Source organism: Phoca vitulina, unplaced genomic scaffold, assembly GCF_004348235.1.
Source record: "Phoca vitulina isolate PV1807 unplaced genomic scaffold, GSC_HSeal_1.0 scaffold14, whole genome shotgun sequence".
In the NCBI taxonomy this organism is placed as follows: domain Eukaryota; kingdom Metazoa; phylum Chordata; class Mammalia; order Carnivora; family Phocidae; genus Phoca; species Phoca vitulina.
This window is the reverse complement of record NW_022589717.1, coordinates 43,776,913-43,804,407: the sequence shown is the minus strand read 5'-3', so window position 1 is coordinate 43,804,407 and position 27,495 is coordinate 43,776,913. Positions and strand designations below refer to the sequence as shown.

General features: G+C 33.9%; 1 protein-coding gene across 8 annotated transcripts in view; it reads left to right on the top strand.

Annotated features, from left to right (window-relative positions):
* Positions 1-27,495, top strand: part of NEK1 (NIMA related kinase 1) — a 226,358-nt gene that overhangs the window by 110,752 nt on the left and 88,111 nt on the right. For 6 of the 8 annotated variants that reach the window (XM_032413176.1, XM_032413181.1, XM_032413177.1 and 3 more), the window contains 5 exons: positions 12,062-12,145; positions 12,576-12,659; positions 13,311-13,388; positions 13,979-14,074; positions 25,483-25,614. In XM_032413176.1, coding sequence (XP_032269067.1) covers positions 12,062-12,145; positions 12,576-12,659; positions 13,311-13,388; positions 13,979-14,074; positions 25,483-25,614 — 474 coding nt within the window. The remainder of the gene's footprint in view (positions 1-12,061; positions 12,146-12,575; positions 12,660-13,310; positions 13,389-13,978; positions 14,075-25,482; positions 25,615-27,495) is intronic. The other 2 variants (XM_032413179.1, XM_032413178.1) reach the window with 1 other exon arrangement.

The window sequence follows — 27,495 nt, the reverse complement described above, 5'->3', positions numbered from 1 at the left end:
ATGAAATCCTTCATCTTTGGCAAGATTTGCAATTTCCATTGTCATTCATTTTGTATAACATCCAACAGTCAGGGAGAGATTGACCAACAGAGACCTTGATGTGATGAATGTGAATAGAAACTGGTGTTAAGTGGGGATGGAATAATACCTAGGAACTAACTTTATAGTGGTCATTTGGGGCTGTGACTCTTATTTACTTCTCAAATTCAACATTGTAACTAGTTAAATCTTTATGTAACTATACCTAGAGCACAGTACAATAATGAATATTTATGATAACTCTGACCCCTCAAGAAAAAAAATTAACATCAGTGATTTAAGGCAGCAGTATTTATTGATAAATATTAATAGTCACCATTTGTACAGTTTGAAAATGTACATACATTTATCCTGTGGTGTATCCTTATAACCATTTAAAATCTCCATTTTGCTGATGAAGAGAAGCAGTTTTAAAGAGGTTGTGACACATGCAGGTCTCAAACCTAATAAGTTTTCTAGTACTTTAACAAATCACTTTATAAATAAACAAATCTGAACAGTTAAGATTAAGTTCTGAGTCTTAAAAATTAATCCTTTGGAATTGGAAAACTGCTGTAAATTATTTGCTCAGTATGTTTTATTAAGTGCTTTGGGAAATCATAATGAATTATAACATTGTTTCTGTGGCAAAAGGAAATTGAAGTCCCTGACTTATAAGCATTTGGAACATAAATAATTTTTAGGTTGAAATTTAAAGAAAATGTGGATTTCAAAATAATTTTATATGCTTGTATATGAATTCAAAATTTCCCTGTTTGGGTCACTGAAATTTTCAAAAAATAAAAAATGAAATCTTCAAAAGTCAGGGAAACTAACAAGGAAGACTTCAGCCAAATGGTTTGCTTTCTTCTAAACAGTATGAATAAAAAGTAAAGTAACTGAGAGTCTAATCCTGACAATAATTCTTTGGATAGGAATTATTATTCCAAAGTTACAGGTTTTGAAACCAGCTCAGAGTCCTTAGTACTCTGCCTAGGATCACATAGTATACAGAGGCAGGATGTAAGCCCAGTTGTGTGACTTTGGAGATTATGCTTTTAGCTATTTTACTATTGCTCTTTGTTTCTTTTTAAATCTCATATTAGTATTTGCTTTAATTTAGGTAAAACTTGTAGACATGATAATTTTGTAGAGCAAGTGTAGACAAACTTTTTCTGTAAAAGGGCAAGTAGTAAATATTTCAGGCCTTACAGTCCATATTGTGTCCTACAAAACAAATGGGTGTGGCTGTGTTCTAGAAAAACTGTATTCACAAAAACAGGCAGCAAGCTAGATGTGAGCTGGGTATTATAGTTTGCTGATTCTTTTTAAAAAGTATCGTAAGAGCAAGTTAGTTCTTCAGTACTAAGTTTATTTAAAAAAATTTTTCAGTTCTCTAAAAAGTATTCTCTTATCCTTCTAAAATAAAATGTTTGGTACAAAGATAAGAATATATGTAATATATGTGTAAATTATGAAACAAAATATTATACTTAGGAGGGTAGAGCACTAATAAGTTCAGTCTATATACTGCTCTCTAATCTAGGGATTGGCAAATGTTTTTTTATAAAGGGCTGAATAATAAATATTTTAAGCTTTATTAGCCATAAGGTCTCTGTCATAACTACAAACTGCATTGTGACACAAAAGTAACCATAGACACTGTAAATGAATGAGTGTGGCTGAGTTCCAATAAAACTTTATTTATGAACACTGAAATTTGAATTTCTTATAATTTACATGTAGTCATGAAATATTCTCTTTATTTTTTTCACCATTTAAAAATATGAAAAACCATTCTTAGCTTATGGTCCATACAAAAATAGGTGGCAGACTGGATTTAGCCTGTGAACTGTAGTTTGCAATCTCATGTCCTAACCTTTTTTTCTGCCTTCTCCCAGAGGTGCCCATTATCCTGATTTTTGAATTTATCATTACTGTGGATTTTTTAAAATACTTTTTTTCCACCTATGTATATGCACCTACACAGTGTAGTATTCTATTTTACTTTAGAGCATTATAAAAATTATAGTGTAGGGATGCCTGGGTGACTCAGTCAGTTAAGCGTCTGCCTTCAGCTCAGGTCATGATCTCAGGGTCCTGGGATCGAGTCTGCATCGGGCTCCTTGCTCAGTGGGGAGCCTGCTTCTCCTTCTTCCTCTGCCTGCCACTCCCGCCTGCTTGTGCATGCTCTCTCTCTGTCAAATAAATAAAATCTTTTTAAAAAAAACAAACTATACTGTATATAGACTGGGACTTGTTTTTTTTCATTCAACATTATTTTTCTAAGATTCATTCATGTAGTTGAGTATAGTTGTATAATATTTTTTTGTGTGGATATTACCACAGTTATTAATTCCCTGACAGTAGGTATTTATTTAGTTGGGTATGAGTTCTGCTTTGAACATTCTTGTACATGTTTCTTGGTACACATGTGCAAGAATTTTTCTTGGTTATCAGTTTTCCTCTGTTGAGTAACTTAGAAAAACTGAATTATTTCCCTTGAGAAATGTTATTTCTTATTAACTCATCTTAAATCATTCTGTATTTACTTATACTAATGGAAAAATGCCTTAAAAATGTGAAGTTAAGTGTTAAACATTTCATTCATTCATTTATTTAGTATTACACAAACTTTATTGACTGTTTTGTGCCAGCAAGATTTTGTAAGATAAGCAATAAATAGACAGTTAAACCAACAAATAATAACAGCAGCTGCTTACTGAAAGCTTAGTATGCCAGGCATTATGTTAAGTATTTTATATACATTATCTGTGTATTAGTCTTCTAGGGATGCTATAACAAAATACCACAAACCAAGTAGCTTAAACAGCAGAAATTTATTATCTCACAGTTCTGGAGGGTAAAAGTCCAAGATCAACATGTCTACAGGGTAGGTTCCTTCTGAGGGCTGCAAGACAGAATCATCCATGCCTCTTCCCTCTCTTCTGGTGGTTGGCTGGCAATCTTTAGCATTCCTTGATATTAGAATCATTACCCTGATGTCTGCCTACATTTCACATAGTGTTCTCCCTGTATGTGAGTCTGCTCCAAATTTCCCCTTTTTATAAGGACATTAGTTGTATTGTATTAGAATCCACTCTAATGATATAATTTTAACTTGATAAATATTCTATTTCCAAATAAGTTCAAATTCTTGGGTACTAGGGGTTAGGACTTCAACATACAGATTTTGGAAGAACAGTTCAACCCATAACAGTCTCTTTTAGACTTTACAACAGTCCCATGTAACTGTCAAACCTTAATGATACTGGTCCTATCATAGAGTATACTGCATTACAAAAACCCTAGCTACTAAAAAGTAACTTAAGCACAGTTCCAGAACAAGATGACATAAACCTTCTTTTCCCTGCTCCTCCCTTCTAAATAGAATTAAATACCTTGGAAACTAGTTAACATACAACTGTAGTAGGATTCTATATGCTAGAAAGAAGAAGATGAACTAACTAGAGACCTCAGGACTTAAGAAATAGTGTGGTTCCCTGGGGTTTTTTTTATTTCCCATATATTGTGGGCTGGGTGTTGGCCATGCTTGCCTCCCAGATCCACCACAGACAAAAAAAGCAAAAACAAAAACCAAAAGCCTGCTCTCACTTGCCAAATTACTGGGAAAGTGGAATCTCAGGATCTGCTAAGCGGGATCCTCTTGTAAGCTGTGGGCAACAATGAAGCCTCAAGCTGCCCCAATCTCATTCCACAACTAGAGCATGGGCAGGTGACTTGGAGGGCAGTTTGACCCATCAGTGGCAACAAAGCCTGGACAATCCCAGTTCCACTCAACAACTAGGGCACTAGCAGGTGATTCCATTTATCCACATCAGAGTAGCAGCCATGAGGCCTTTGTATCTCTGTGCCCTCCACCTAGCAACATAAGAAGACCCAGACCAAGTGTCATCTGCCTCCCACTCTCAGGAGATCTTCCAATAACAGCAGGTGGCTCAGGGAGGCAACTTTCATTCTCACAAGATAGCGCCAGGAGAGACTGAGCAGGAGCACCATCAGCACCAGAACAGTGAAGCAGATTAATTACAAGGGTTCAGGAAAGCAAACTGTCATCAGACCTAAAGCCCACAAAAGTAGGCCAGAACCTAAATGCTAATCCTAAATGGAGCTTTTGCCTGCTAAAATTGAAGGTATTAAGAGTTTTCAAATAATTATTCAGGACATAATAAAAAAACACTTGTCATACCAAGAACCCAGAAAACCACAACCTGAATGAGTAAGGCCACAACGCTACCACTGTTATCAAGATGAATTACGTATTGGAATTATCTGACGAAGATTTTATTTTATTTTTTATTTTTTTAAAGATTTTATTTATTTGAGGGGCGCCTGGGTGGCTCAGTCGTTAAGCGTCTGCCTTCGGCTCAGGTCATGATCGCAGGGTCCTGGGATCGAGCCCCGCATCGGGCTCTCTGCTCCGCGGGAAGCCTGCTTCTCCCTCTCCCACTCCCCCTGCTTGTGTTCCTTCTCTCGCTGTGTCTCTCTCTGTCAAATAAATAAAATCTTTAAAAAAAAAAAAAAATAAATAAAGATTTTATTTATTTGAGAAAGAGTGAATGAGAGACAGCACTAGAGGGAAGAGGGTCAGAGGGAGAAGCAGACTCCCCGCTGAGCAGGGAGCCCGATGCGGGGACTCGATCCTGGGGCTCTAGGACCATGACCTGAGCTGAAGGCAGTGGCTTAACCAACTGAGCCACCCAGGCGCCCTGATGAAGATTTTAAAGCTGCTTCAAACAAATGCTTCAGCAAGCCATTAAAACTCTTTTGAATGAATAAAAAAAAAGGAAAATCTCAGTGAAGAAACAGAAGTTATAAAAAAATAACCAAATGAACATTATATAATTGGAAGATATAATAACCAAAATTTAAAATTCACTGGATAGATTCAGTGGTAGAGTGGAGATGACAGAAGAAAATTTTTCAGTCTTAAGGATCTGTGGAACAATAAGAAGAGATTTAACATTTCTATCGTTGGAGCCCAAAGGACAAGAGAGAGTGTGGGACTGAGAAAACTATTTGAGGAAATAATAGCTGAAAACTTTCTACATTTGGCAAGGGACATAAACCTACAGATGTAAGAAGCTCACCAAACCTGCAACTAGGATAAACAAAGAAATCTTCACCAAGCAATATTATTAAATTTCTGAAAGTAAAAGACAAAGCAATTTTTTAAATATTGATAGAGAAATGACATATTACCTATAAAGCAGCACCAATTTGGATGACATCAGATCCCTCATCTGAAACTATGGAGTACAAAAGGAAATGACAGCATTTTTCAAGTGCCAAAGGAAAAGAACTGTCAATCCTGAATCCTTTATCTGATTAAACTGTCCTTCGAGAATGAAGGGGAAATAAAGACATTCTCAAACAAAGTAAACTAAAAGAATCTGTTGTTAACAGAGCAAGTAAAATTGCTAAGGACAAAGAGCCAAAGAGAGACATTATATAATAATAGAATCATTCCTATAAGAAGTTATTTCAGTCTTAAATGGGTATATGCCAAACAATGGACTTTCAAAATATATAAAGTGGAAACAGCTGAAAGGATAAATCCACAAGTATAGTTTGGGACTTCAACACCCTACTTCTCAGTGATTGATAGAACTGCTAGACAGAAATTAGCAATGATACAGAATAGCTAAGCACCATCACAAGCTACCAAGTTCTAATTTATACTTGGTAGATCGTTCTACCCAACAATAGCACAATATACTTTTTTTTTTTTAAGCGGAAATGAGTTAACATGCAATGAGACATTCACCAAGACAGACTATATACTGGATCATAAAACCTTCAGGAATTCAGAAGAATCAAAATTACACAGAGTATAATCTTTGAACATCATGGAGCCAAACTAGAGATCTATAATAGATGACAGGAAAAATCTACAAACAGTTGAAAATTAAAACACTTATAATAAGATGGGGTCAAATAGGAAATCTAAAAGGAAACTTAAAAATACATAGAACTGAATGAAAATAGATGCAGGACATATTAAAATTTGTGAGATTCAGCTAAAGCACTGCTCTGAAGGAAATTTATAGCACTAGATGCTTAGAAAAGAAGAAAGGCCTCAAATCAGCACTCTTAAGTTCCTACCTCAAGATGCTGGACAAAAGAAGAGCAAAATAGACCCAAAGCAAGCAGAATGGAGGAAATCATTAAAAGTGGAAATGAAATTGAAAATGGGAAAACTATTGAGAAATTTTCTAATGAAACAGAAAGCTGGTTCTTAGAAAAAATTGAATGAAATTGATAATCTCTACAACAATAAAAACAAAGATGACATAAATCACCCATATCAGGAATAAAACAAGAAATATTACTACAGCTCTTTTAGGAAAAAGATAATAACAAGTACCTTGACACTCAGAAATTCAACACCTTAGAAGAAATAGACCAACTCTTTGAAAACTACAGACTACCAAATTGGAATAGGTACCTTAAATAGTCCTGTAACTTTTAAAAATTGAATTTGTGATCTAAGAGCTATCAAAAAAAAAAAAATCTCCAGGCGTACCTGGTTTCACTGGAGAATTTTACCAAACATTCAAAGAAGAATTAACATCAATTTGATACAATGATACAATCTTTTAGGAAATAGAAACAGAAAGAATATTTCCCAACTCATTTTGAGGCCTGTATTACCCTGATACCCAAGCTAGACAAAGCACAAAAAAGAAAAGTACAGACCTAATATATCTCATGAACCTAGGTGCAAAAATCTGTAATAAAGTTTTGGTGACTCTAGTCCAAACATGACCAAGTGGTATTTAGCATGGAAATGCAAATCATGTTTCAGTATTAGAAAATCAGTATGATCCACAATCTCAATAAGAGGAAAAATCATATAATCATATCAATTGATGCAGAAAATCTTTTGACAAAGTTCATGACAAAAACTGTCAGTAAACTAGAAATAAAGGGGCACACCCTCAACTTTATAATAGGCATCTACAAAAAAAAAAAGAAAAAAAAAAACCTAAATCTAACTTCATATAGATAAAAGCTAAATGCTCTTCCTCTGCAGTTGGGAAAAAGGGAAGATACATTAGCTCTCACCACTCAAATCACAACATTGTACTGGAAGTTCTGGTTACTACAGTAAGGCAAGAAAGAGAAATAAAAGGCATACGGAGTTGAAAAGAAGGAAGGAATAAAATGATTGCTATTTCCAGTTGACATGATTATATGCTTAGAAAATCCCAAGAACTACAAAAACTCTCCTAGAACTAAAAAATGAGTTAATTATAGTTAATAAGATACAACATTCAATACATACCATGAACAGGTGTATAAAAATATAATACCATTTGCAGTTGCTTCCAAAAAATGAAAAAAAATTAATAAGACATGCAGGATTTATGCAATTAAAATGACAAAATGTTGATGAAATCAAAGAAGACCTAAATACTTAGAGAATCATACCATGTTCATGAATTGGAAGACTCAATGTAGTAAAAATGGCAAGTTGTCCTAAATTGATCTATGTTTAGTGCAATTCCTAGTAAAATTTCAGGAACATTTTTTATAGATATAGACAAACTTATTCTAAAATGTATATGGAATGAGAAAGGTCTTAAAATAGCCAAAACAGTTTTGAAGAATTAAGTGGGAAGAATGACTCTTCCTTATATTAAGGCTTACTTACAGCTATAGAAATCAAAACAGTATAGTACTAGTGGAGGGATAGATACATAGATTAATGGAACAGTATGGAAAATCCACAAATAGATCTATAATTATATGCCCCACTGATTCTTGAAAAAGAAGCAAAAGCAATTCATAGAGGATGGATTGCCTTTTCAGTATGAGTGCTCGAGAAATTGGACTTCCATTCATAGGCAAAAATATGAACCTTGACCTAAACCTCACACCTTATAAAAGAATTAAAAGAGATCATTCACTCTAGGGGAAAACATAAAATTGTAAAACTTTTAGAAGGAGAAAATTTCAGCCCTTAGACTAGACAAAGAGTTCTTAGACTCGGTGTCAAATAAAAGGAGAATGTTATAAACTGGACTTCATCAGAATTAAAAACTTTTGGGGCACCTGGGTGGCTCAGTCGTTAAGCACCTGCCTTCGGCTCAGGTCATGATCCCGGGGTCCTGGGATCGAGCCCTGCATTGGGCTCCCTGCTCAGCGGGAAGCCTGCTTCTCCCTCTCCCACTCCCCCTGCTTGTGTTCCCACTCTTGTTGTGTCTCTGTCAAATAAAATATTAAAAAAAAAAAAAAGAATTAAAAACTTTTGTTCTGCAAAAGATCTTGTTAAGAGGAAGAAAATACAGATTACACATTGGGAGAAAATATTTGTAAACCCCATATTCAACAAAGGGCTTGTATGTAGAACACATAAAGAATCACCAAAACTCAACATTAAAAACACTGAGAATCCAATTAGAAAATGGGCAAAAGACAGGCTAAACATTTCATCAAAGAGGATATACACATAGCAGATAACATCATTAGCTATGTGGGAATTGCAAATTAAAACCACATTAATGTATCATTACATACCTATCAGAGTGACTAAAATTAAAATGATAAAAACCAAGTGCTGGTGATGATGTGGAGAAACTGGATCATCCATTGTTGGTAAGAATGTAAAGTGATACAGCCATTCTGCAAAATAGTTTGACGGTCCCCTTTAAAACTAAAAATGGACTTACCATAGGTAATTCTACTCTTGGCACCTATGTCCCAGAGTAAAGAAAATGTAATTTCACTCAGACACTTGTACATGAATTTTCTTAGCAACTTTAACTCTTAATACCCAAAAAGTTGAAACTACCCAATATCCTTCAGTGAGTGAATGAATGAACAAATTATGGTGCATCCATACCATGGAATATTACTTAGCAGTAAAATAGAAAAACCATTGATTTATGCATCCAATACCTTGAATGGACTGCAAGGAATAATACGAAGTAAACACAGTCCATCAAATGGATATGTACTGTATGATTCCAATATGTAAATTTTGTGAAGTATAAAGATGGAGAACATATTAGTAGTTAATAGGTGTTAGGTATGGGAGTAGTGAATATGGCTGTGAAGTGTATAGTAATAATACAACTGAGTATCTTGGTGGTGGTTACATAAAGTTATATGTGGTTACATAAAGTTATATGTGTGACAAAATTGCATTAATACAGATACACAATATGTGCATGTATAACTGCTGGAATCAGTTTCCTGGCTTTGATAGTGTACTGTAGTTATGCAAGATGATAAAATTGGGAGAGGCTGGATGAAGGGTCCATGAAAACTCCCTGTACATTTTCCCTTTCTGTGAATCTGTAATATTTCAAACTGAAATGTTAAAAAAAAAAATTGCTTCAAAGTAACTCAGATTTTTCTACTTAAAGTTGTCAAATACCATGAAAGGAAGATATAGTCTATAGTGATACTCAGATCTCCTCCACCCACTCTTCTGTAACTGTAGATATTTCCATTCATCTTTTCATAGTTCACCTCACATCTTTGCTCAGCCTTGCCTATTTCTTGTTTTCCTTCACCTTCCCACTCTCTGACTCATATCTCAAAAGCTCACGGAACTAATAAGCTAATGCCAAGATCCCTTTGAAGAGGGGAAGAAACTGAGTGGGCAGTAGCCTTTGGTCAGGCTCCAAGAAGAGACAGGCAGAACACATTCATATAATAATACTTTTTATTCTGACATACCCACAAAGTAGGCAGTATTTTTATGCCCAAACTTACAGCAAGTTTAAGTAATTTTGCTGAAGGTCAGCAATGGTTAGGTGACATTGACAAATGTGTGAACTGACAGAATTTGAAGTCTTTCATAGTCCATGTTCTTAACCATCATAGTATACTGCCTGTCCACCATTATAATACACTGATGTGCACTACTGCAGACTGTATATATAAAAATGGTATGGCATGTCACACTTAACTACTGGAGGAGGTATGAGCAAGGCTTTCTCCATGGGTGAAATGTTTGATTTGCATTTTGAAAGATGAGTAGAGGTAGCCATTTTAAGAAGATGAGTGAAATCATGGCATAGTGTATAAACCACAAGGAGTTGTCATGGCTAGAATATAGGCATTGGTAGAGATGAGAATAGATACGGCTAGGTCACAAATGGCCTTATCTGCCGTGCAACAGAATAGGATGTATTCTATATTCATATATTATGAAGATAATGGAAACCACTGAAAGATTTATGTGGGCTTTGATGTGAAAGAAACTGTTAAAAAGGTTACTCTGCATTGTAGAGAATAGAATGGGGTAAGTAATAGACTAAGAGGTATAATGATAAATTAGGAAACTCTTGGAAAGTCAGAAGTCAAGAGAAGAGAGCATGAACTAAAGAGCAGAAACTAAAGGGATAGTTAGAGAGTTAGGAGGAGGTGGATTAGTAATTTGACAGGTTTTTGGTGGAGTAGAGAAAGAGGCAAAGATAACTCCCAGCTTGCTGACTTGGGTGGCAGATTGTGATCAATAATTAAAGTAGGAATAAAATCACGTAGTAAAAAGAATGATGAAGTCAGGTTTATAAATTGTTTGAAGTAGCTTTGCTACATAAAGAGTGGAGTTGTCCAGAGGTCAGTTGAATATACATAGACGTTCAAGAAAAAAGGACTGCAAGGTTGATTGAGATTTGGGAATTGGCAACATATTTGTTAAAGCCTCAGAATGAGAAGAGAAGAAGGACCAGAGGAATGAACCTTGACAAAATATTGACATTAGTGTTGAGCCAAGGAAGAGAAAAGCCTGGGAAAAATAGTGAAGATTGATTGGAAGAACCCAGGAGAGAGTGCTGTTATAAATATGAAAGAGAGGAGAGATTTTTTTTTTAATGTGTGAATTATAGAACACTCTTTGGTGGAATATTATGGATATTATATAGTCAGTTAAGAATAATGTTTTTAAGGAAAAAAATAATGTTTTTAAGGATACTGAATGTGAGGAGAGACTCAGAATCTTAAACTTAATATGCTGATTAATATTAAGGTAAAATCAGAATAACTATAGTAAAATCCAGTTTTGTAATGATAAAATGTGTATGTATTTATACATATGAGGAGAAGGAAATTTGGAAGTGAATAACCTTAGACGTTAGGTGCTTCGGGTTGTCGAATTGTGAATGATTTATAAGTTTTCTACAGTGAACATATGTTTTTATGAGAGGAAAAAAATACTTATATGGATACAAACTAATTTCCAGTGGAAATGTTAATTGCAAAGTTTACTCAGAAGGGTCCATTTGAATTGTGAACTAGGAAGTCATTGGTAACCTTGAAAATTTTCAGAGTCTTAGTGGGATCAGAAACCAGATTGTAGTAGGTTAGAAAGTAAATAGGAAAAAAATGTAAATAGGAAGCAGGAAAATGGAGGTCATGAATATAAAAAAGTATGCTTTCAACAAGCTGATAAAAAGACATTACATAAGGAAGTTAGACACTGATGATTTTTTTAAGGAAAAAATCTTATAGCATAGTTGTGTGCTGAAGGAAGAGAAAATGGATAGTTTGACAATCTGATATTTTTTGGAAGGATATTAATAATTTCTAATGACATAATTCCATGTTTATGCTAAACTGTTTAAAAAATGATACCAGTTTGTGATTGAATGTGATCATTTGCAGTATAGTAACAGGACATGCCCAAGTGTAGAATTTGAGTTCAAATATTTAATATTGTGTCGATTTAGTATGTAAACAAATGTGTAGAAATGATCGGCCCTTTAGAGAAAAAAACTTTGATTTGGGTTTAGCTAACCTCCAAAGCAGTTTTAAGAACTTGATTACTTAAATGACTAATAAAAACATAGCTGGTCTCTCTTTTGAATAATTATGTATGGGGTTTAATTGCTTCCTTCTGTTCTCAATGAATGTCTTGGTTATATTGATATAGGAAAATGCCAGGGTTTATCAGCTAGAAATGATCAGTATTTGCCAAACGAAATAAAGTGGCACCTGGATATTCCTAGGTAAGATGCTAATGTAGCCTTAGTCATTCTTTAAACTTAGTACATTAAATGATGAACAGGGAATCCTGCAAAACCTGGCAGCTATGTATGGAGGCAGGTCCAGCTCTTCAAGAGGAGGGAAGCCAAGAAACAAAGAGGAAGAGGTATGCTTCCCGCATGTTCGCTACCTCCGTCACATAGCCATTTTTGAGTTTATTGCCTTCCTTTCTTGCATGGTTTAAATTCTTAACAATTATTTAAGGATTTTGTAGGTCTAGAGGGACCTGTTAATATAATTTGACTGACATGCTGTGTCATAATTTTGCCCCATAACTGATATTCAGTATTCTGAGTTCAATTTCTTTTCTTTTGATAAAATTAAAAATTTATAATGTGTTTCTTTTCAGAAATAAGTTGATCTAAATTAAACACTTGAAAGCTAATATTACATTTCCATTAACCAGATTTTGAAACTTTTATTTCTTGTATTCAGATTAACACTTTTCTTTAAATTAAAAAAAATTTTAGCAGTAAAAATGTTGATAGTTCTTTCCTTAAATTAAACTGCTGTATGTTTTTTTTCTCTCCTTGTAGGTTTATCTGGCAAGACTGAGGCAAATAAGACTGCAGAATTTCAATGAGCGCCAACAGATTAGAGCCAAACTTCGTGGTGAAAAGGCAGGTTGAAAAATAATTTTTTAAAAAAGTAATTGAATGACATTATAATAGATTAAGATTAAAAATGCTATGTCACTGGGGCACCTGGGTGGCTCAGTCAGTTAAGCATCTGCCTTTGGCTCAGGTCATGATCCTGCAGTCCTGGGATAGAGCCCCAAGTCATGTTCCCTGCTCCCTCTCCCTTTGCTCCTCCCCCCTCCACTTGTGTGCGCTCTCTCTCTCTCTATCTCTCTCTCTCTCCCTCTCAAATAAATAAAATATTTTTTAAAAATTAAAAAATTAAAAATGCTATGCCACTGACATAAAATCTGATGGAGTTAAAGTCAAAGATCAGAAAACTATGCATAGAAATAAAATACATTTTAGATGTGGGATTTAAAATTGATAAGACCATTTTTCCAGAGGAATTCTGAGAGGAAAATATAAGTAGTACCCATGGCCATTTTATATAATTCTATTTTTGTCTTTTTTCCATTCATTGTCCGTAAGAGTTAGTAGTTGTGGATAGTTCACTTGTAGCACTTGAGAGAAAATTAGCCATGTTGAGCATTTTATATTTTTAGGTTAGTTTATTCATATTATCTTCCACAGAGCTCTGCACTGAATTCAAGGGTCTGTCCTAAGTGGTTTGCTTATCTATTTACCTTGTAGAAAGAAGCTGATTATTCCGAAGGACAAGAAGGAAGCGAAGAGGCTGACATGCGGCGTAAAAAAGTTGAAGCATTTAAGGTATAGACTAGAAATATACAGTTTTCTTTGAGAAGATTGGAACCTAAGGTAGAAAATTGTGTTAAGTTTTGCATAGTTATTCTTTTGCCTTAATTTTTCATTCCCCTTTATCCCTCAATGTTTGGTTTCTGAAAAATAGTGTCTTCCTCTCTTCGTATCCTGTATTTATGGAGAGTAATTCGATGAAATCATGACAGAAGTACATGAAACTATTACACAAGTAATCTTAAAAAGAAAAAATGGTAACCTTAAAAATGAAAAATGTAATTGTCCATTTCTGTGAAGACAAATGGAGTCTGTATATAATAACCATAGTTTAAAATTTTTACATTTGTATTTCCATTAGAATGTGCCTGTATTTTTATTCAGCAAATGCTTATTGAGCAGCGGCTGTGTGTTGAGCCTGGTTTTGGTGCTAGGGATATAGAGTGAGCTTCTATTTTCACTCGAGAAATTCTCCCCGACCCCCACAACTCCTCCTTTTTGGCTAATAAGTAAATCGTTTTAGATACCTAAAACAAAACAAAACAAAAAAACAACCTATACCCTTCTTTATGGTAACTAATTTTGTTGATTGTTTTTATTTTCAGGCCCAAGCAAGTGCACGTGCTGCTGTACTAAAAGAACAATTAGAACGAAAGAGAAAGGAAGCATATGAGAGAGAAAAGAAAGTATGGGAAGAGCATGTAAGATTTAGCTCATATTCTTGATCCTGGTCATGTTATTAATGTTCCGATATCTCTTACTGGCTAGTATGTCACCATTCTAATTTTGTAATTCTTTTCTTTCCCATTTTTTATTCTCATTCATTCTCCCTCTCCCGTCCCCTCCCCTGGCTCTCCCTCTCTATCACCCTCTCTGTCTTTCGTATTTAAGGATGATCAATATGGAAGTTATTTTGGGGTTTGATTTGGGGTGAGAACCTAATTTACTTATTCTAAAATGAGTAAGTTTTAAAATAATAAGTTTTTATTATTGCCAAGTAACTAATCAAAGTCCCAGCATCACTTAATGTCTATGCTTTCCTTCTGCCACTGATTTATAAAGCTACCTTTATATATTAATATAAATACCTATATAATTAATATGAATCAATATTAATATAAATATTAATATAAATACCTATATATTAAATTCTTATACAAACTAGAGAATGACTATAATATACGTGCATCAAGCTCTCTTCTGTTCCATTACTCCATCTGTTCTGCCACTACCTCATTGTATTAGTAATTGTGGATTTAGAATATATTTAAATTTTTGATAGAGTTTTTCCCTCATTTCCTTTTTACTCTTCTTTTTACATTGTTTTCCTTAGTTGCTTGCTCTCTTTTTCTTTACCAGATACATTCCTGGGTAACTTTTGTCTCTCTCTCTCTCTTTTATTTTCTTTTTAAATTCTATTGGGGGGCGCCTGGGTGGTTCAGTCAGTTAGGCATCTGACTCTGGATTTCAGCTCAGATCGTGGACTCAGGGTTGTGAGATCAAGCTTTGCATTAGGCTCCTCACTCAGTGGGGAGTCTGCTTCTCTCTCTCTCTCTCTCTCTCTCTCTCCTTCCCCCCCCCCACCCTGCACTCTCTCTCCCTTTCTGTCTCTCAAATCAAGAAATAAATCTTTAAAAAAATTCTGTTGGAATTTTTATCAATATTACCTTAAACCTACAAATTAATTTATTCAGGAGCATGTTAAGTATCTACATTTATTCATTATTTCTTTTATATCTCTTACACAATTTTGATCATTTTAAGGTCATACTATTATTTGTATACATATATATACATACATACATTTATTTCTTGTATTATATGTATTATACATACATATATTTCTTGTAAAGATTATTTGTTAATAGTACCTAATTCTGTTTCTGTTTTAAAAGGGTTTTTTTCTTTTCCTAACAGAATATTGCTGATATTTGGAGAAATCGGTGGTTTTTGCTTATACAGTGCTTATTCTACCAATTCTTAGTTAATTTTTTGGATTTTTAGTGCACAGCTGTATCAGTGGCAAGTAGTCATGATATATCTCATAATAGTAATTCCTACAGTTTATTGTTTATTGTATGCTAGGCACGTTATAACCACTGCACGTATTTTGCTTTGCTTAATCTTTACAACTTTATAAAGCAGATAGAAAGGATAAAACAATTAGGTGATGTTATAATTCCAGTAAGTATGGAACAGGGATTTGAACCTGGGGCTGCCCAGTATTGAAGTCTTTATTCTTATGCACTCACCTTAATTTCCCTTGCTTTCTTCGAGCTGTACCTTATATTATTGTTTTACTTTTATTACATTGGGAGAACTTCTAGGATAACATTAAACAATAATACGGATATTTTGTTCCTGTTTTTAATGGAAATACTTTAGTCATATTTCTGTTATGTATGGTAAAATAATAAGGAATATAATTATATCTCTAGGATTTATAGTTTTTACCAAAGGTATGTTTTGGAGTTTGGTCAAATGTCTTGTGTGTTTCTTCTTAATTCACCAATTGAAGTAACATATAGGGAAATTCTCTTCTTACGAGATTCCTAATGAAAAAGAACCACTTAGCTCTAAGAGAATGAGTGAAAGAGACAACTCCAAAAGTTAAAATAGGCCTAAGGATTGTTTAATAATTCCTTTTTGTTTTCTATTGAAAGTATTTTAGGTAATAACTGTTTTCTGCTTTGTTCATCCTCTGTTAGTTACATTTTCCTCATAAGTTTTAAAAGTCTAGCAGTGGAGAAATCTCATCTTATTCCCCCTTTTTCTTTCCTGACATAACATGGACAAGGTTTAAGTGTGAAACAGTAACTGTGGTAATGTATTTCATCTTCCCCAAGAGTGTCTAGAAATTATCTCCTGGCCCATTGACCAAAATTTACCTGGCTTTAGATTGCTATATTTTTTAAATGTTTTAAACCCAGTGTTCCTTAATTCCCTCTTTTTTTCCCCCTTATTTCAGATGTAGTAGCATGAATAGGGCAAGAGTATGAGACAATTACAGTGCTAACTACTCGGCTCTTCCTCGAGAAAGTTTTAGCAACCAAATTTGTCAGCAGTAGAAATAATTCATCTTCATAGTCAGAACCAATGATTTCTTCTGTTACTCAAGTCCCTTTAGGCTTACCTTAAAAAAGGGGGCATGTGCCCCTTTGAATCAGATATTTTGTATCCTTTGGCTAAATACCTAGTAGTGCAATTGCTGGATCATAGGATAGCTCTATTTTTAATGTCTTGAGGAACCTCCATACTGTTTTCCAGAGTGGCTGCATGAGCTTGCATTCCCACCAACAGTGTAGGAGAGTTCCCCTTTCTCCTCATCCTTGCCAACATCTGTTGTTTCCTGAGTGGTTAATTTTAGCCATTCTCACTGGTGTGAGGTGGTATCTTACTGTGGTTTTGATTTTTATTTCCCTGATGCCAAGTGATGTTGAACATTTTTTCATGTGTCTGTTAGCCATTTGTATGTCTCCTTTGGAGAAGTGTCTGTTTATGTCTTCTGCCCATTTCTTGACTGGATTATTTGGGTTTTTTTGGATGTTGAGTTTGATAAGTTCTTTATAGATCTTGGATACCAGCCCTTTAAGGACCACATATCTTTCATTGGATTATCAAGAGTATCTTTAACTAACAAATGGTAAAAATCACTGCCTTAATTATTCTGATTCTTTGGCATGTAGGACCCATTTTATAAAATTTTCTCTTTGACATACTTCAGTGTAAAAATTATAGTACAACATAGGATTTTAATATGAAGAAAAATTTTCATGTGTGGTGTTAGAGTTTTTTCCCCCAAATAATATAGTATTGCCTTTCTCAGTTGGCATATATACTCATATTCTGAGTGAAACGTAAGGAAGATAGCTTTTTAAGAGTAGCAATGCATTTAATAATTAAAATTAAATGAAAAACAGAATTAGGGAAATTATGTATTGATTTGCTGAGAGGCTATTTTTGAGTATGAGGAATTCCTTTTTCATTGTGTTTATCTCTTTTCTTGTCTATTTCATTTTTGTTTCTTTGTCCTGTTCTTTGGCTCTGCCATAAAGTTCTATAGGGCTTCCTTCAGGGTGGAGAACTACTTCCCCCTTCTCGCCATCCTGGAGTGTTATTATTTGTAGACATTCTTATAAATACATTATAGCAGTACTAGTTCATAAAAATTATTCAGAAAAAATACTTTTATATTTTTCGTTCTTCAGAGATAAGGTTTTGAGAGGTTAAATGTGAATTTGATAAAATTTAACCATGTTGTATCTTTAAGCTATATAAAATTATGTGTGAAATTACTCCATATTCAAAATATGGAATCAGGCCATTTAGTATTTTCCTAACATATATAAAATCTTTAAATCATTCAGCATATAGAGGTGAAATAGTGTTTGTATTTATGCTTCAAAAATAGGTAAACCAATAGTTTCATGTGTTTATAAACCTGGCCTCACTATTTGGTGAAATTTTGCCTTTTGTCATTTGGTGGCACTGCTGATTAATTTTTTCAGCAAATTTAAACAGATACAATTGACAGATTTTAAAAAAGGCAACTTTACAGTGATAATTAAAAACCTGTGGTGTTATAAGCAATGTAGAAAAGTCTTGAATTTATGAACTTAGTGAGAAAATGGCTGGGAAAAATAGCTCCTAAAGCAGTTTATTTTTTTAACTTGACTAATGAAACTTTCAGGTCAGTGTTTTACTTCTGTTACAATTTTTTTTCAACTTTGGATTTTGAAAAACTGTGCTTAGAATGATGTAACTAGGTGATCAATTTTAACAAAACTGTTTCTTTTTTTTGAGGCTTTAGTGTTTTTATCTTCTGTGCAACTTTGTTTTCTTAGTTTCATTTTTGTGTCTTTTGTCATACTGGATGAACTTTCTGAATTACCTCAGTCTAGTGTTTTCTCTTTTGGCAATTTAAAAATAAGTTATTTTCTATCTCAAGATCTGGTTAACACTGAATAACCTTGACATTCAGGTTATGAATAATATATTCATGATGTTTATGTAGAAGGCCCAGCTCCTATTGTACTAATCAGTTCATGGCATGTGTTACCTGGGCTTATGATGTTCCAACACCTCAGTAGTTACTCTGAATTACCTTTATATTTTTGGTAACTGACATAGTTTTGTTATTAAGTAATTGGAAGACTTAGTAGGGCAGTCTGTTTGTTCTTTGGTTTAGATTTCATTATGTCTGACTTTCTCTGTGTGTTTATTATTTCAGATTCTTATGATCTGTTTAGTTGACCCATGGGAGAGACTAGTATATGTTTGATTATGGAATATAAGCATTTACTGAAGTCTGCTGAAGGTCGTTATCATCAAGGTGCCATTAACTTTGTCTTACACATTGAATCAGATTATCTTAGATAATAAACTATATACCAGTCATTAGCCATATATATGGCAGCCAGGTTTTGATACAGTACAAAGCAAATTCTTAATAGTAATAAGTGACATTTTCTTCATTAAAAATGTCTTCTCTTGATTAAAAGAAGTGTTTCTATAGATTCAAAGATGAATAGTATGAAGAGAATTTAGTAGAGATTTTCCATGTTTTAGCATAATCCCTACTGTACTGAATTTGATTATCTTTGGTCTAACTCATAGCACTTTATCAGTAAACAGATTTTTGTCTCTGTTACTTTAGGTTTCTCTTAAGGTTGAGATTAATATAGAAATATCTCTATTTCATATACTTTACAATTTAATAATATAAGGTCAAGATAAAGGATTTTCAATTCCCTTATGTGACTTTTGCCATTCTTTAATAAAGATAAATCTGCTAAGTATTCCCTAGAGGTTGTTAAATTTTTCTTAGGCCATATATCTGCACTTTCAGAGAGTTATGCCAGCGGTTTGTTTAAATTGTGTATGAATTATGTGTTCTTGTGTATAAGCATTAAAAAGAAGTATAAAAGAAATGTAATAAATTGAAGCATTCAGATATAGGTGACTTTTTTCTTTGGTTAAGAGTTTCCTTACGGTTCCTATTAGAAGCAACTGCCCAGTAATTTTGGAAATGACTTTGAGATCATCTTCATAAGCATAAATAAAAATTATTTATGTCACAGGCCGAGAAAGGCAGTGGTGTTATTCTTTAGCAAAATTGGTTAAATTCACATTATCTCTCCTGTTTATTTATACAATTAAATTCTCTTTTGATCATTCTTTAAAAGTCTTAGGTTTTTTTTAATTTATAATGCCAAGTCTTTGTCTGCTTTCTATTGACTTTTGTGTCATAAAACCTTATGCGATGCAAAAGCTTTAAATTCTGATTATGCACAGATGGGAGGTTTTTGTTTTTATTCTGCATTCTAGAGATTAGAAACTGGCTTTGAGGAAAGCCAGTTTCTTCATTTTGTCAGGGTCTAATATCAGACTTTTAGTATTTAAGCCAAATAACTTTATTTAATAGAAACTAAATAAATGTTTGCTGAACTGTAATTACTACCATTTATTAGGAACACAGCTGTCACTTTACATAAGTTATCACAATGAATCCCTACAGTAAGGAGACAATGAGTACAGTATTCCCAATTTAAAGAGAAAAAGTTTGAAGTTCAGAGAGAATAAGAAACAATGAAAAATCACAGGACTAGTAAATGAGAGTTTGGTGATTTAAGTGTAGAACTGTCCTATTTGAACTGTATTTTATGACCTCCTTAAACAATGAATGGCTGTTCAAACTGGCTGCCTTACAAAGGCCACTCTCATCATCTCCCCTCCTGGCTTTACACAGTTCTTTCTCTCATTTTATTTTGTTTGTTTTTCCCCAGACCATTTATCACACATCTATCTACTTTTACTTCTCTGTAACATACTGATTGATTTATGTTTCCCTTTCTCTTATAGTTTGTAATCCTTTGAGAGAAAGCATTGTATGATCCATTTTGTTTTGTTTTTGTCTTTTGTTTGTTTGAAAATTATTGCAGTTAGTTCTGGTCTACAATATATTGGGTTTTTTTCACCCAACTTCACTGAGATATAATTGTCAAATAACATTGTGTAAGTATAACATATACAATATGATGATTGATATATGTATGTATTGTGAAATGATTACCACAATAAGTCTAGTTAATACATCTACCACCTCACATAATTACCATGTATCATTCAATTTGGATATCCGTTATTTAGCACTGTGCTCAGCACTTAAAACATCTTTGAATATGTTGATTAATTCTTATCAAATATTGTATATTTGTTTTCTCACAAAAATCACATCAGATTAATTTATTAAAATAGCAGAAATCAGGGTGCCTGGGTGGCTCAGTTGGTTAAGCAACTGATTAATTTCGGCTCAGGTCATGATCTCAGAGTTGTAAGATGGAGCCCTGTGTCAGGTTCCACACTGGGCATGGAGCTTACTTAAGATTCTCTCTCTCTCCCTCTCCCTCTGCCCCTCCCTTTCTGCTCATACACATGCAAGCTGTCTCTCTCTCTCTAAAAAAAAAAAAAAAAAATAGAAATCATATTCAAATCAATAGAAAAATGATTTATTTTTTTTTTAAGATTTTTATTTATTTATTTGACAGAGACACAGCAAGAGAGGGAACACAAGCAAGGGGAGTGGGAGAGGGAGAAGCAGCTTCCCACTGAGCAGGGAGCCCGACGCGGGGCTCCATCCCAGGACCCTGGGATCATGACCTGAGCCGAAGGCAGATGCTTAACCACTGAGCCACCCAGGAGCCCCCAGAAATCATTTCTTTAAGTGAATTTAAACATTCACTTGATTATACAGTGGATAAATATATGTGGTTAGAGAAGTATTTATTGATTTAAATAAAATGATAGAATTTGTACATCCAAATTAATTTGTTTCCTTCAAAATAATCATCTAGAGAAATAACATACTTTTCTAAGAATGCTGCTATTTTTTCAGAACCAGTTGAAACTTGTTTTTATTTTCTCAGAATTTATGGTACCTTTTTTGAATATTCTGTAAGAAATAAGACCATCTTAAAGTTTCAAAATATTTCTATGTAATCTTTCAAGGAGGTAATACTCAGTTGTATTAGCTTTAGATTTTTTAAGTTATTTATAATAACATCTTAAATATCAGTATATTTTTTCAGTGGTGCTGAACTATGGATTAGAACAATGTTTCTTTTTTTTATATAAAGACTTAATTTTTTTTAGAGTAGTTTTAGCTTCACAGCAAAATTGAGAGAGGAAGATACAGAGATTTCTTATACATCCCCTGCCCCCACACATATAATAGCCTCTCCCATTAATCAGCATCCTTCACCAGAGAAGTACATTGTTACAATTAATGAACCTATATTTACATATCATCGTTCAAAGTCTATAATTTATATTATAGTTCAGTCTTGGTGCTGTACATTCTGTAGGTTTGGACAAATGTATAATGACATGTATCATCATTATAATATCATACAGAGTATTTTCACTGTCCTAAAAATTCTCTGTGCTCTGCCTATTCATTCTTCCTACCACTCCTCTGCCAACCTCTGACAACCACTGATCTTTTTATTGTTCTTTTCTTTAAGATTTTATTTATTTATTTGAAAGAGAAGGAGCGAGAATGCATGCACAAGCAGGGGTAGGGGCAGAAGGAGAGGGAGAAACAGACTCCTCGCTGAGCGTGGAGCCTGACATGGGGGCTCAATCCCAGGACTCTGAGATCATGACCTAAGATGAAGTTAGATGCTTAACCAACTGAGCTACCCAGCTGCCCCCACTGATCTTTTTATTGTCTCCATAGTTTTACCTATTCCAGAATGTCATGTGGTTGAAATCATACAGTATGTAGCCTTTTCAGATTGACTTCTTTTGTTTAGTAATATGCATTTAAGGTTCCTCTATGACATTGCATGGCTCGATAGCTCATTTCTTTTTAGCATTGAATAATATTCCATATATGTACCAGTTTTTTTCTTCATCTATTTAGTTATTGAAGGACATCTTGGTTGCTTCCAAGTTTTGGTAATTATGAATAAAACTGCTGTAAACATCTGTGTACAGGTTTTTATGTGAACATAAGTTTTCAGCTCCTTTGGGTAAATACCAAGGAGTGTGATTGTTGGGTCACATGGTAAAAGTATGTTTAGTTTTGTAAGAAACTGTCAAATTGTCTTCCAAACCATGGTACCATTTGAATTACCATCAGAAATGAATGAGAATTCTTGTTGCTCCACATCCTCAGCAGCATTTGGTGCTTCAGTGGTTTGGATTTTAGTCATTGTAGTAGATATGTAGTAGTATCACATTATTTTAATTTGCAGTTCCCAAATGACATATGATGTGGAGCATCTTTTCATATGCCTATTTGCTGTTCATATATGTCTTTGGTGAGGTGTCTGTTCAGATCTTTAGTACATTCTTTTAATTGGGTGGTTTGTTTTTTTATTGTTAAGTTTTAAGAGCTCTTTGTGTATTTTGGTTAATGGTACTTTAAATCTTTATGTCTTTTGCAAATATTTTCTCCAAGTCTGTGGCTTGTCTTATTCTCTTGATAGTGTCTTTCACATAACAAAAGTTTTGAATTTTAGTGAATTCCAACTTATTAATTCTGTCTTTCATGATTGTACCTTTAGTGTTGTATCCAAAAAGTCTTGCTAAACCCAAAATCATTTGAGTTTTCTCCTATGTTACCTTCTGGGACTTTTATAGTTTTGCATTTTACATTTAGGTCTATAATGAATTTTGAGTTAATTTTTGTGAAGGCTATAAAGTCTCTGTTTAGATCCCCCCCCTCCCCCGTTTTTTGTTTTTTGTTTTTTTTGGCCTGGGATGTCCCGATGTTCCAGCACCGTTTGTTGTAAAGACTATTCTTTCTCCATTGAGTTGCCTTTGCTCCTTTGATAAAGATCATTTGACTATATTTGTGTGGGTCTATTTCTGAGCTATATTCTGTTCCTTTGATCTATTTGTCTATTCTTTCACCAGTGCCACACTGTCTTGATTACTGTAGCTTTATAGTAAGACTTGAAGAAGTTGGGTAGAATCATTCCTTGAACTTTGTTCTTCAGTTTTGTGTTCGTTACTGCCATCTTCTTTTGAACAACATGGATATTAAAATATCCATGAGAGACCCATGGAGAGAGTCCCAACTCTCTTCCATGAGAGTCCAGAAGACTAGGTATTAGATATTATAGTTGTATTGCTAACTTATATTTACAAGATTTTCAGTAAATGTTGTATTTGAAATGTATACTCACCAGAAATTTTTGTTTACTGGTTTGAAGGAGAGAGAAAAGTAGTGAGCAGACTGCTGCCATGTTACTATGAGCATACCTGTAAATGCCATTTCCTTATATTTATTAATGGTTTAGTATCTTATTTCATATTGTTTAGAGTCTAAATGGTAAGATAAAAATGAGCAAATATCAGGCAGCATGATGCCCCCAGCTCTGTTTTTCTTTTTCAACATTTCCTTGGCGATTTGGGGTCTTTTCTGATTCCATACAAATTTTAGGCTTTTTTATTCCAGCACTTTGAAAAATGTCATTGGAATTTTGATCAGGATTGCTCTTGGCAGCATAGACATTTTTACAATATTTATTCTTCCGATCCATGAGCAGGGAATGTTTTTCCATCTTTTTGTGTCTTCTTCAATTTCTTTCATGAGTGTTCTGTAGTTCCTAGGGTATAGATCCTTTACCTCTTTGGTTAGGTTTATTTCGAGCTATCTTATGGTTTTTGGTGCTATTGTAAATGGAATCGTTTCTCTAATTTCTCTTTCTACAGTTGCGTTGTTAGTGTATAAGAAAGCAACTGATTTCTGTGCATTGATTTTGTATCCTGCCACATTACTGAATTGCTATATGAGTTCTAGGAATTTGGGGGTGGAGTCTTTTGGATTTTCCACATATAGTATCATGTCATCTGCAGAGAGAGAGAGTTTAACTTCTTTGCCAATTTGAATACGTTTTATTTCTTTTTGTTGTCGGATTGCTGTTGCTAGGATTTCTAGTACTATGTTGAACAATAGTGGCGATAGTGGGCATCCTTGTCGTGTTCCTGATCTTAAGTCAATTATCATATGGTTTCACTTATTAGTGGAACATAAGGAATAGCATGGAGGACATTAGGAGAAGGAAGGGAAAAATGAAGGGGGGGAAATTGGAAGGGTAGATGAACCATGAGAGACTATGGACTCCGAGAATCAAACTGAGGGTTTTAGAGGGGAGGGAGATGGAGGGATGGGTTAGCCCGGTGATGGGTATTAAGTAGGGTACGTATTGCATGGAACACTGGGTGTTATACGCAAACAATGAATCATGGAACACTACATCAAAAAGTAATGATGTACTGTATGGTGACTAACATAACATAATAAAATAAAATTTAAAAAAATGAACAAATATATGATTATAATAATTGATACTTTTGGTGAAGTTAAAATCTTTTTACCTGTACCTTTCATTTCTTCCATTTGTCCATTTCTTCCATTCTTCCATTATGTTGACACTCTTATAATGGGGGTTCTTATGTTGGATGATTGATATTTAAACATTAAGAAGATTATACCAAACTTTTAGAATTTGCACAAGCATTTCTTTTTGAAGTATAAGATTAATAAGTAAAATATTTTTTCCCATCAAATGTTGTAATGAATTAAAATTAAAGTGAAGGGACTAATGTCTTAATCTTTTACAAGTTAGGATTTTTTTTTGATTTTTTTTTTTTTTTTTTTTTTTTTGAGAGAGAGAGAGAGAAACAGCATGAGAGGGGAGAGGGTCAGAGGGAGAAGCAGGCTCCCCGCTGAGCCGGGAGCCCGATGTGGGACTCGATCCCGGGACTCCGGGACCATGACCTGAGCCGAAGGCAGTCGCTTAACCAACTGAGCCACCCAGGCGCCCGGACAAGTCAGGATTTTTTTAAAGATTATTTGTTAATGCAATGGAAAGGAGTTATTTAGTACTACATGAGACATTATTATGTTTACATCTGAGGCCAGAGATGTTGCTCTCTCTTCTGATCTTTCCTCAGACCTAGCACATTGTCTTGAACAATAAAAAGTGAGAAATGAAAAAAACTGTACTTTCAGATAGAGTGGATAAACAGTGATCATATATTTTTATCTCTTCATACAACTATAAATTTGCAAATGAATTTAAATTCTTTATTATAGTTGGTGGCTAAAGGAGTAAAGAATTCTGATATGTCTCCACCTTTGGGACAACATGAAGCAGGTGGCTCTCCATCAAAGCAACAGATGAGATCTGTTATTTCTGTGACTTCAGCTTTGAAAGAAGTGGGAATGGTAAGTTTCCTAAAATTTAGAACTCCTCAAAGTGAAAGTTTATTAGAAGGATTAAATTTAATGAACTTACATTAATTCCTAATGTATTAAATTTTTTTAGGGAAAATAAAATAACTTCTTAAGATTTTTGTGTATGGCTTATTGTACATATTGGAGCCTCATTGCTCATAGGTTTATATCTAGGACCATCTAATACATAAAAAGAGATTTAACTGATTGTCTCTTATTTTTACTTTAAAAGAATATTGAACAAATAAAATATATGCAGAAATGTACAAAAAATAATGCAAAAAACATTTTTATACCTCAGTTCTCACAATTAACAAAGGTTCCTTTTTTTTTTAACGAAGGTTCATTTTTTATTTAAATAATGTCTCTTTGGTACTTAATTAACTTCAGGAATAGTGTCCAAGACATGTTTACATTTATTTTTAAATTTTTGGCATAATAGATGTTGGAGGACTTAATATAACTACACTTAATCCATCAATTATTTCTTTTACCTTCTACGTATGAATCTCTGTCATGCTATATGAATACTGAAACAAAGAATTGTGGGCAAGTAAAAAGTTTAAACTTAGAATTATGTGTCAGGTGTTCATCTAAAATGTGAAAACTCTGTTCTGGGATTAAAGGAAATGGGCTCTTGATAAGGAATTTTAGCCTAGAATTTAACACACAGGAAGGAAAAAGTCTATTGAATTATATAACACATTACCTTGATATTCTCTTGTCTTTTTAATTAATGTCTCTGCCTTTTAATTGCTGAGTTTCATTAAGTTTTTGCAGACAACACTGATGTTACTGATACACCAATTTTTTTTTATAGCCTTTGTGTTTATCTTGAAAATAAGACTGAGTAGGAAAATACAAATTTCTTGGTCACTCTCAAGAACTTCATATACAAAACTATTGTTCTTCAAGTAGTTTTAGTCTCTTTTTTCTTTCTGATAACGATTTTGCGTGTGCTGCATTGTTCACTTCAACTTTAGATACCACTGTGTGGTTTCCTTCCTGGTACCCAGTCTCACATCTCAACTAGCTGTTCATCTCTCTGGTTGTAGCGACTGCTAATTCCTGACTACTTTATTGGGTAAAATGCTCTTTGTCTCATTTACATGTATTACTTTAAAACTGACCACTATACTCTTTTGTATTTTCCTCAAATATTACAGAATTTGAGGTAATCTGTATAATGAAATGGTTTTTCTTTATGTGTTGTCTTCGTAAATACTCCTTACTTAAAACTTTGAAAAATGCTCTTTTCTTACTTTGTATCTTTCAGATACTTTTGCTTTTATAGCTTTCAAAACTAATTTCTTCTTTTCATGTGTTTAAAAATTCTCGTTGGTCTAGAGCACTATGATTGTACTAATCAAGACAGACTTTATATTATTGTTGGTATAAAGGACTCAGAACTTATTTTTATTATTCTCTTTGCTTATGGAGAGAAGCCAATTCTCAATTATGTTTGGTAGTATGGCTTAATAGGAATATATATACATGAAACATAAAGATAGCTTCAAAATAACACAGCCTAGCCTAAATTACTTTATCCACCAAAACTCCCTAGCTTTAATTAAGAGATTATATGAGTAATCAGTTGGTTAGGCATCTGACTCTTGATTTCAGCTCAGGTCATGATCTCAGGGTGGTGAGATTGAGTCCCATGTTGGGCTCTGCGCTGTGTGTGGAGCCTGTTTAAGATTCTCTGTCTCTCCCTCTCCTCCTTCCCCTCCCTCACGTGCATGCACACTCCCTCTAAAAAAAATGGGGGGGTGGGGAGTGGAGTATATGAGTTAATTTTCTTTTTATTTCTACCATTGACCTAAAATTACCAAAAATCAGATGCCAAAAAGGAAGAGGATATAAATATGTGAT